The following is a 9,883-nucleotide window of genomic DNA, read 5'->3' as shown; positions in this document are numbered from 1 at the left end:
GTTTGTGTTTGTTTAAGAAAAACAGGCATTTAATAGCATTTTTATTCACATAAATTACAGTTTCCGCTGCTGAAAAACATTATGTTTCAACAATGTCTTTATGTCTTCTGCCACAACATCAAACCTTTAACATCGGAGGAGTAATTTACTCCACAATCTGGTGCTCTTCATTTATTTGGCTCTTTTCTTGGCCTGTAAAGAAACAATTTTTTTTTTTTTTAAATGCTAACCCTTAAACGTATTATATTTATATTATTTTGCCACTCACTGCGTTTGTAAAGCATGTCTTCAGAGCTTGAAATTCCTTGGCACACAGGTCCTTCTTTAACTCCTGTCCGCCTGTTGTCGTAGCTGACACACACTTCCCGTACGCTGCTGCCTGAATCACACACAGGTTCTCATGAGATGTTTAAAAACAATATTTCTTGGACAATGAGAGATTAATTCTTATGTTTTGGACGACCAGCACCATCTTGTTTTTTTTAAAACGTATTTGAATGAGAAGGTAGAACTGGGTGACAACCATCCTCTGTCAATCATACTATGGCCACACCCCTCAGCATAACCAATCTGCCTCTTAAGATGTAAGATCATAAATAAAAAAAAAATGGACATTGTCTAGTATTTAAAAAGACCTGAAACTAGTGATTTAGACAGTAAACATTTACTGACGAGTGAAGAAAGTGTATTTTCCTAATGGATAAGCTGCCCTCTGATGGCCATGAAAGAGAATACAGGTTTTAGGCACTTTGACACTCAAGTCCACTGTTAATCTATTTTTCTGTTAATCTATTATATAAATTAGTATGAATATAACACACACATATATATATATATACTTATATATATACATATATATATATATATATATATATACATATATATACATAAAATGACTATTTTCTGCAACATATACACTATATGTGTTTTTGAAAATAAAATAAAATGGTATCATTTACACAGGTATGTTTTTATGTGTTATGTAATTATGATATAGATTATACTATTTAAGTCAAAAAGCACAGAATAAATACAATTGGGCACAGTCGATTCTTTCTTCTGAGTTCTCAACTAACATGTTGTATGACATAAGCAGGAAACTATAATGAATATTAAACTACACTGATTTTTCCTCAGTTAAACGTGTCGTTGCTCACCTCTGACCCACACTGAGCAAAGATTTCGGGGAAAAGTCTCAGTTTCTCGCGGGTGCGAGTCCACACATTTGACCCGGACATGGTGCTGTTCAGGCGGCCACTCAAATAAGTCACCTCGGCTCTTTGTAAGAGTCCACAGAAACACTCCGACAGGAAGGAGCCGTGATTTCTTAAAGCTACGTTACTTCAAAGTTTGTCAGATTTAACAGAAAAGTAGAAAAATACATTTCAACAAGGAGGTGAAACAGTTACGCTAACCACGGACGCCGCCATGTTGTTGACCCCGTCATCAAGGAAAAGTCAAATCCCTCAATCTGATTCGCTCATTCTTCTGTCACTCAAACTGTAAACGTGGGCGTCACCGAAACACCAGTAGATTTCAGGGTTGCTATTTGTTCTTGCCGTGATTGGCTAGCTGTCACTTGAAGCCCCGCCTTCGCCTCGTAGCCAAGGTGGAAGATGCTAACAGCAGCAGGAGCAGGAGGAGAAATGCTAAATCATGGCAACGTTTATGGAGCGATTGGCTTTTCTTCAGAAGGTAAGTGTTCATTACAGTCAGTGCCGATAGATAAAGACAAGACTATTGAACTGAGCGCGTCGAGCTCCACGTAGCGTCAGCACGTCTATTTAAATGTATGTTGTTGCTATCCTGAGCTAGCTGTTAGCCATGCTATCTAACATGTTTACAGTAGGGATAAATGTGACAGAGACAAATCTTCACATCACTGGTGTCATTTAGGCCTGCAATTATTAGTTGATTAATCACTGTGTGTGTGTGTGTTTGTCTCATAAAACTTAAATAACTTATCATTTTTTTATTTTGCTCCTCCATGACCGTAAACTTAGTATTTAAAGATCCTGAACTAAAACAAAACATCCAAGGACATGATTGTTTTAAGGAAACAACAGTCAAAATAAAGCCAAAATAAAAAAAAGTGCTGCAGCTAACGATTCCTTTCATAATCATAATAATAATAATTCTTATGTATATTTATACTTTTTTTTTTCTACAAAAGCATCTCTTTTTCTACTTTATGCTGGTGTTTTGTGAGTGGACAGCAAAGTAAGAATTTCATTGTACAGGGAAACGTGTTTCTTTACTGTGCATATGACAATAAACACTTTGAATCTTGAATCTTTGAATCTAATCAATGTATCTATATTATTTTCTTGATTAATCGTTCGGTCCAAATAATGTCGATTAGTGTTTCCCAAACCTCAACATGTGAATGTTTTCAAATGTCTTGTTTTGTCCAAAAACCAAAAACAATTCAGTTTTGATGATTTATTCATTGTACGGAGCAAAGAAAACCAAATAATTCACATTTAAGATGCTGAAAAATCAAAGAAACTCAAACCGATTAATCTAGTATCAAAATAGCTGACGATTTGTTTAGTAATCCATTAATTGCCGCTGAACACAGAGTTGTTTCAGCATTAAATCAATTCGTTGAGTAATTAAAGTTATTTGCAGTTTCAGAGTCAGTTTCACTTTAAGATAGGGGAATTGGAATGAAAATAAGTTTTACTGCTTAACTGGCGACTAAGCAACCGGCTTTGGTGTTTTTGTGTGTTACAAACAACATAATGAGAAGATAAGTTGAAAGTGTCATGATCAATACATATGGCAGATTTAAATAAGAAAGACAATATATCAGGCCACACGGTGGAGCAGTGGCTAGCATTGTCACCGGTAATCTTTTTATATTAGGTAAATTGGACACAATTGCATGTGGATGTGAGACTGAATGGTTGTTCGTCTCTATATGTGTGGCCCTGCGATGGACTGTTGACCTGTCCATGGTGTCCTTTGTCAGCTGGGTTTGGTCCCATCTCCCCCATGATCCTCATGTGGAGGATAAAACTGTAGAAAATGGATGTATGGAGTAAAATCAAAACTTAAATATATAATAACAAAAAAAAAGTAGACTGTCTTCTGTCATTTCATTCATCATTTCTTCTCTCTAAATGAAGGTGCCCACTCTGATGAAAGCTACAGCAGATGATGAAAACCCCTGTCCTGGCTACCTCTTCCAGGAGATTGGAAGTATCCTTTGGCAGCCCCCACCTCTAAAGTTGGTGTATGTATACTATACATTTGATGTTTGGTCAAATATGGGTCAAAATAGCATTATTATCTACAAAAAAAAGGATAAATTCAAAGTGATATACTGTGAACTTTCTCAGGGTTTGGATCCTTTTCTCAGCTCAGGGTAGGGCTGCAGGTATTATATTAATTGTCAACTATTTTGATAATCTGTTATAAACATTTTTAGTTCAAGTCTAACTAATTCCTCAGATTATAATCTGGCATCTTGATTATGCTGCTGTGATATCTTTAACCGCCAAACTAGAAATCTCCCATGAGTCTTCAGGTTGTGGCCAGTGTTTGCTGGAGTACCTTTTGGAGAGGTTGCAAGTCGAATCCTGTCACGTCAAACTCAAGGTGAGACAGACCAGTGTGTTTATTCATGTTTCCTGGACCTTCAAAATAAAAGCTAAGACCTGTATAATTCAAACGTCTTTCCCATCTCCTGTTTTCTGCAGGTGCTGAAGATCTTTGTCCATCTCTGCGGCCATGGATCAAACCATTTCCTCACAGAACTCAGAAGGAACTCCACCTTCATCCAGCAGGCATCAGGTCAGACATTAGTACTTTTTTACCACCATCATGTCTCTGACCTGGATACTTACTTTGATTTCTGCTGTTTTTTTACTCTCCCAGTTTACAGTGGCCCTCCTGATCCCATTCACGGCACAGCCTTGTACCAGAAAGTGAGGAACACAGCACAGGTGACACACGTGTTCCATCGTCGTCATCATCATCATCATCATCATCATTGTCAGACTTTTATCTCTGAGAGCATGAAAGAACTCACTTAATTTGTCAACTGTTTCTGTTTGCAGGATGTGGCCAGGTTGCTTTTCACGGATTCGATTTCCACCAAAAGTGGCATCGCTCCGCTCAACCTCGCTCCACCGTCAATGGGTGAGCAAAACAAAGTGCAGTGTAGAGCTGCAATGAACGGGTATTTTCATCATCAATTAATCTGTCTTGGTAAATCAAGTACTTGCTTGGTCCAAAAAATGACCATGGTTTGGGAAATAATGATCTCAAGGTCTTGTTTTATCCACAAACCAAAATGATTCAGCTTTAAATTATTTCTTAGTTATATTGAGCAAAGAAACTATAAAATATTCACATTAAAGAAGCTTGTTTTAATGACTATAGAAACTCTCAAACTGATCGATTATCAAAATAGTTGATGATTCACTTAGTAATTGATTAATAATCGTTGCAATGACATACATTTCCGTACACTCTAAACCATTATTTATTTTAATCTAATTATCTATTAAAATAGTGTCAGAATTATTGTAATTGTAAGTAATGTCATTTCCATTGTTTATTTTTTTGCACCCAGCCACTGTTGTAGAAAACTGGTATAATGTCACATGTATATTGTAAGAAGGACATTGTGTCCAAATGTCACCATTGTCCCACAGGCCGGACTTTTCCAGCACACCTGCTTCTGGGAAACACTGCTCTATAATGTAATGTACGATCTCACAGGTGTTTCCACTTCTTCTTAATCATGAGACAGCTGCTCAGGCTTAGCTGGGTTTTTTTGTAATGATGTGAGTGAGGACGGTTCGTCAGGCACAAGACGGTGCACAGGTGTGTCTGCTCATTAAATACCAAAGAGATTCAATGATCTAATGGGTGGATATTGAAACCTCACCCCTTACGTCTCAGTTACCGTGTAATGAGCAAATACCGGACGAGTGCTTTTATATGTACGGACACGTCGCCTTTAATGGGCTGTATACATTACTCTTTGTATTTTGATACAGTGGATCTTTTGTGGGGGTTTTCCTTTTCTCTCTCCAGGTATGGGCTCAGCAACTTCCCGCAGGTCAGGAATGCAGGGATTTGGATACAGTCCAGGGAAGCAGGTGACAGGTGAGGGGAAGGGTCCGCATCACAAACGGCTATTCTTCTTAGGACACTTCCATTCATTTGGGCAGCCTTAATGTGTCTTATAACCTTAACCATAACCAGGTAATGCCTAACCTTAACCTAACCACAGTTCAAATCTTAGCCCTAAACTTAAGCAGTGCCTTAGAAATTAGTTTCTGCCTCATTAGGACCAGGTTTTGGTCTCCATAAGGACTACTGGTCCTGACAAGGTCAGTGTTTATGCTGGAAAATGGGCTTTAAGGGCTAATAAATACAATTTGACCACATGTCTTCACTTGTGTCTCCCAGCAGGCGCCGACTCCCTGTTGGACAAGATCCAGAAAGCTGCAGAGGTCGTGGCCAGTGCCGTACTTCCGCCGACTGAACACCAGGGCATCCGTCTCCATGACAACCACTACAGGGCTGTCATGGCGCCGCCCGCGCCCATCGAGGTCGCAGTGCCAGCGTGTGCCTATAACATGCCTGTTCGCAGACCAAAAGGTCAGACACTGTGTGTGTGTACATATATATATATATATATATATATATATATATATATATATATATATATATATATATTTATATATTTATATACATACATATGTGTATGTGTGTATGTATATTTATATATATATATTTATCATCAAACTGTCCCATCTCGTTCCCGACAGCAGTGACGCAGTGGAGTCCAGGGCAGGTGGGAGGCGGCTGGGAAGAGACAGACAGCGGCAACAGTTCCTCCCACAACTCTTCTCAGGACATCGCGGCCAACAGCAGGATGTCTGCAGGAAGCAAGTCCGCCGGCACCGGCAGCCAATCGGGTGCCAGCAGAGAGAGCAGTGGCGACCTATCAGAGCGGTCAGTGGCAAACGCCTGTCTCCTGAAGCAGCGTCAGGACAGAATTATTTAGTTTAGTGTTTTACAGTGACATTAACATTTTCAAAGAGACAATAAAACACAAGCATAAACATCGCACTTTGTATTAAAAGCCAAGAAAAAGGGGCAGTGAAGAATGCAAAAACATTTTTTATTTCATTTTTTCCAGGGTGGAAGCGTTGCAGTTGGGGGACTGTGGCCAGGAGATGGCGCTCATCAGCAGACTGACTGAAGGCTCCAGAGTTTTCCTGTCCAGAGAAGAGAACCAGTACTTAATTAAAGAGTCAGTGCATCTAAAATCAGACGTAAACCTGTGAAGAACCTGACTAATTAATTTACTTCAGTGTATGTCTTTTTAAAAACAATGATATATTATATTTCTCTTTGTTTCCTGTCAGGTGTTCTACTCTGAACTGTGAGGTTGTCGTGGAGCTGCTGTCGAGCAAACTTCAAGATCCATCCAACACTGTTAAGATGGTAACGAGCGAAAATCACTTAAGAACTAAAGTTTTCTCTTTTTTTCATTCTGTGTTTCTTAACTTATTATCATCATTATTATTATTATTATTATTGTTATTATTATTATTATCATTATTACGCTATTTTCCTCCACTGCTGCAGAGGGCGCTGTGTGCTGTCGCCTGCCTCATGACGTCTGACCTCCTCTCCCTGGAGCAGATGTTTGGAGTCTCTCAGAAGAGACTGCGTCAGCTGAGTGAGGGACAAACAGGACCTGTGGCGAACAAGGCCAAGAAGGTAAGAGACGCAACAAGTGTTCTGCATGTAACCTTTTTCTTCATTTGTTGATTGTGTCGTTTCAAACTAAGATTTCCATTTGAAAACTCATAATTTTTCTCCCCCCATCAGATTCTGCTGCAGTTTGAAGCTCTGGTGGGCGGATCTTCAAACACACCCAGGCAGGAAACAGCAAACACGAGCCACCCGGTGCCGACCGATCAGCCTCCATCATTATTATCGACTCACTCTGGCGAAAACACCGACCTCAACCATCATGAGTCACACACCCAGCTGCCACATCACCCGTCCTTTACTTCCGGTCTGACTCGGCAAGACTCGCCGGTCGATGTGGTGGTGGATGACGGTGATGACGTGGATCTCTCTCAAGTCAGGACTGCAGATGATGATGATCCACAGGCTGCAGCTGAAGATCCAGAGCCGATGATGTCTCTGCTGTCTCTGTTCAGCGGCATGGAGCTGGTGACCAGGGGGCGACCGCCGTCGGACGCGGACAGAGAAGCCACGCAGATGGAGACAAACGCATCACATGATGACTTGCGGCAGAATTCGTCCGTAAGTCACGGCGCGGAACTTGCAAACCCGTCTGATGCCGGTAAAAGCAGTGAGCACTGTTCAGCTGCATCTATTCACAGCCAGCCAGTATCTGCCTTCTCCTTTCTCCAGTTTTGACCAACATTTGGAACTGATTCACGGTAAAAAAAACAAAAAACAATGATGTCGTCAAATACAGTATATACACATATATTTATTATTTTTAGAAATTCCGCTAAATATTAAAAAACTCTATAGAGCTCCGGACATCAGTTTGTTTACGCCATCATGTTGGCAGGAAAAGCTCCTGCCAGAGTTCACCGTGCACTTTAAACTCATGTAGATACAGCAATTTATCGCATACATCTAGGGCTGCAACAATTCATTGATTATAATTGTTGTATGATTATTCCAGACCTTTAGTATTCTGACATGTTCCACTTTGTGAGAAATTGTTCCTCATCCTACGGCAAGAAATCGCACAAAAGGCATCCAATATAAACAAGATACTAAAGTTATTGCACATTTTATTCTGTACCTGACATGACGTGATGCCGATGGATTCCCAACGCTCCATCTTCTTTACTCACTTTAAGTGCGTTTCATGGCAGTAATCCATCTCTCCATCTCACAGAATCTTTAGTAAAATGTTGTCCGTCTATTCCCCGTCTTCCTATTATTTATGAAAACTGCCGGCAAAGAGACTATTTACCCAACATATTATCACCTGGTACTGTGTACATCTATAAATGTACACACCCGGCGCAGGTTCCTGCCGACATGGTGTCGTTCTCGTTCTGGAGTGCTGCGTGACGTCAGCTAACGGAGCTCTTTGAACAGCAGATTCACATGAGTTGTCAGTTCATATCCGAGTGGTGTCTCAGTGGAAGTTCTACTTCAACGACCAGTGTGTAGGATTTCATGTCATTAAAGGTGATGTTTCACGTTTACTCCTCCCTTCTCATGTATGTAGAAAACTTGTAAAAATACTTAAGACCTTTTTTTTGTAACTACTGTTAGCATGTGTAGGTATGAAGGGCTCGTTTTAAGCTAGACAAAGTGTGCTGAGACACACACGTCCAAACTAAATAAAAGGTGTGCTGGATAGGATTGGGGGGAAAAAAAATATATGTATAAAGCAGAAAATTACTTGTTACTCCCAAACTAATCCTTTATTTAAGACCTAGTTATGTTTAAGGCCCATTCAAGCTTGTATCAAGCAGCAGAAACTTGGCCTTTTGCCTTTGCTTAATTCTCATCTGGCTGGACATAAAGAGCAATTTTTGGAAAAACCTAATCCTTTTTTTTTAGGATTAAGCTTGAATCCTAACAAAAATGTAATAATAAATAGTCCTTTTATTGCGTTTCTTCCAGTAGATCCTCCTCAATCCAGCACACTGATCCTTTTTAAGCCAGTATTTCCCAAACTTTATACCTGAGCGCCCACTTTTATCATAAAATAAATATGACAAGAGCGCTTTTCTGCGCAATGTAGCGACTAATATGCAAACATGTGTCAGAATTTGGTTAACTAATTGTTTCCAAGAAATAATAAAACTAAAATTAATTTATGTTATTTTAAAACGGGAGCCCAAAGAAATTCTCCCGCGGCCCATCTGTGGGTCCCGACCCAGTGTTTGGGAATCATTGCTTTTATGCAGCAGATGTGCTCAAAACTTAAAGGCTGCGATTTCACAGGGGTCTCGTTGCACAGCAGCCATTTTGTCAGCTCACAGAAGAAAAGAATAACAACTTGTAAATAATCAAATGAAGGATGGCTGAGTTCCATTTAGCTTCCTCAGTTTTCAGTGTGCAATGTCCTGACTTACATAATGGGACACTTGCTGCTCTAACAAAATGGCTGGTGTGAAGTGGGCTTGTCTTGAATTAAAGGTTTGAACTGATGGTTGCTTTTATCTCAGGATTTTATTTAGGCAACAACTTTTACACCTCTGAGGCTCGAACCCACGCGAGTTGTAATTTGCACTACAGTTGCTTATGAAAACATTACCCTACAAAAGAGACAACACGTCTTCCATATTTGTTTTGTTGTTTTTTTTTTTGGTATTAAGCTATAACAGTGTCAGTGTAAATGTTTTAAGTTTACAAATTATTTATTAGGTTTTGCCAATCAAGTGTTTGACTGAACACTATCATGAGGAGAATGTTTGTTGTTCGAGTGCATGTGTATGATTTGAATCAAAACATCTGATCTGAAATCGGCAAAATGGAAAAAGTACCTGCGATACTAACGGTCACAAATGTCAGTAAATAAAACAAATCTACCTTCACTGTGTCACTGTGATTATTCCAGGTACAAAGAACATGAGCAGGGACGGGACATTTCCAAACGAAAATCCATTCAGATATCAGATTTGTGTATTTCTCATACAAGTATGAATATTCTATATTAGCTGATAGACTTTTTTATTATGAAACGAATAATCGACTATTTGTGCCCATCCCTGAACCAGAGTTCATGCCTCAGTAACTGCGCTCGTTGGCCACTTTATTAGGTACACCTGTAGAATCGTGTCGCTGCAATGACTCTGTGTCTAAAGTCGTGTAGATGTGGTCAAAACGAGCTGCTGAAGTTCAA

General features: G+C 39.6%; 2 protein-coding genes across 5 annotated transcripts; one reads left to right on the top strand and one right to left on the bottom strand.

Moving 5' to 3' along the window:
- Positions 1 to 7: 7 nt before the first annotated feature.
- ndufaf8 (NADH:ubiquinone oxidoreductase complex assembly factor 8) lies at positions 8 to 1,453 on the bottom strand. Its single transcript, XM_044013569.1, has 3 exons — positions 1,158 to 1,453; positions 269 to 379; positions 8 to 192 (listed from the first exon to the last, which is right to left on the bottom strand). The coding sequence occupies exons 1-3, from the start codon at positions 1,236 to 1,238 to the stop codon at positions 172 to 174; spliced, it is 213 nt and encodes a 70-aa protein (XP_043869504.1). The 5' UTR covers positions 1,239 to 1,453; the 3' UTR covers positions 8 to 171.
- A 147-nt stretch (positions 1,454 to 1,600) lies between these two features.
- tepsin (TEPSIN adaptor related protein complex 4 accessory protein) lies at positions 1,601 to 9,575 on the top strand. 4 transcript variants are annotated; one of them, XM_044014012.1, is made up of 13 exons: positions 1,601 to 1,695; positions 3,132 to 3,204; positions 3,512 to 3,603; positions 3,705 to 3,798; positions 3,883 to 3,950; positions 4,065 to 4,146; positions 5,050 to 5,121; positions 5,431 to 5,619; positions 5,793 to 5,976; positions 6,164 to 6,277; positions 6,393 to 6,471; positions 6,616 to 6,750; positions 6,862 to 9,575. In XM_044014012.1, the coding sequence occupies exons 1-13, from the start codon at positions 1,657 to 1,659 to the stop codon at positions 7,420 to 7,422; spliced, it is 1,782 nt and encodes a 593-aa protein (XP_043869947.1). In that variant the 5' UTR covers positions 1,601 to 1,656; the 3' UTR covers positions 7,423 to 9,575. The 4 variants fall into 4 exon arrangements, with proteins under 4 accessions (XP_043869947.1, XP_043869944.1, XP_043869946.1 ...); XM_044014009.1 differs by having other exon boundaries at positions 5,790 to 5,976; XM_044014011.1 differs by having other exon boundaries at positions 5,428 to 5,619.
- The last annotated feature ends 308 nt before the right edge of the window (positions 9,576 to 9,883 follow it).

This window comes from Solea senegalensis, linkage group LG18, assembly GCF_019176455.1.
Source record: "Solea senegalensis isolate Sse05_10M linkage group LG18, IFAPA_SoseM_1, whole genome shotgun sequence".
Classification (NCBI taxonomy): domain Eukaryota; kingdom Metazoa; phylum Chordata; class Actinopteri; order Pleuronectiformes; family Soleidae; genus Solea; species Solea senegalensis.
The sequence above is the reverse complement of the archived record's forward strand: the minus strand, read 5'-3'. Positions and strand labels throughout refer to the sequence as shown.

Coding starts and splice junctions, on each gene's coding strand:
- ndufaf8 (XM_044013569.1), bottom strand. CDS start 1,238: ATGTCCGGGTCAAATGTGTGGACTCGCACCCGCGAGAAACTGAGACTT. Junction 380..1,157: donor TTGCTCAGTGTGGGTCAGAG/GTGAGCAACGAC, acceptor TGTGTGATTCAG/GCAGCAGCGTACGGGAAGTG. Junction 193..268: donor AGACATGCTTTACAAACGCA/GTGAGTGGCAAA, acceptor GTTTCTTTACAG/GCCAAGAAAAGAGCCAAATA.
- tepsin (XM_044014008.1), top strand. CDS start 1,657: ATGGCAACGTTTATGGAGCGATTGGCTTTTCTTCAGAAG. Junction 4,147..5,049: donor CCTCGCTCCACCGTCAATGG/GTGAGCAAAACA, acceptor TTCTCTCTCCAG/GTATGGGCTCAGCAACTTCC. Junction 5,620..5,789: donor GCCTGTTCGCAGACCAAAAG/GTCAGACACTGT, acceptor CGTTCCCGACAG/CAGTGACGCAGTGGAGTCCA.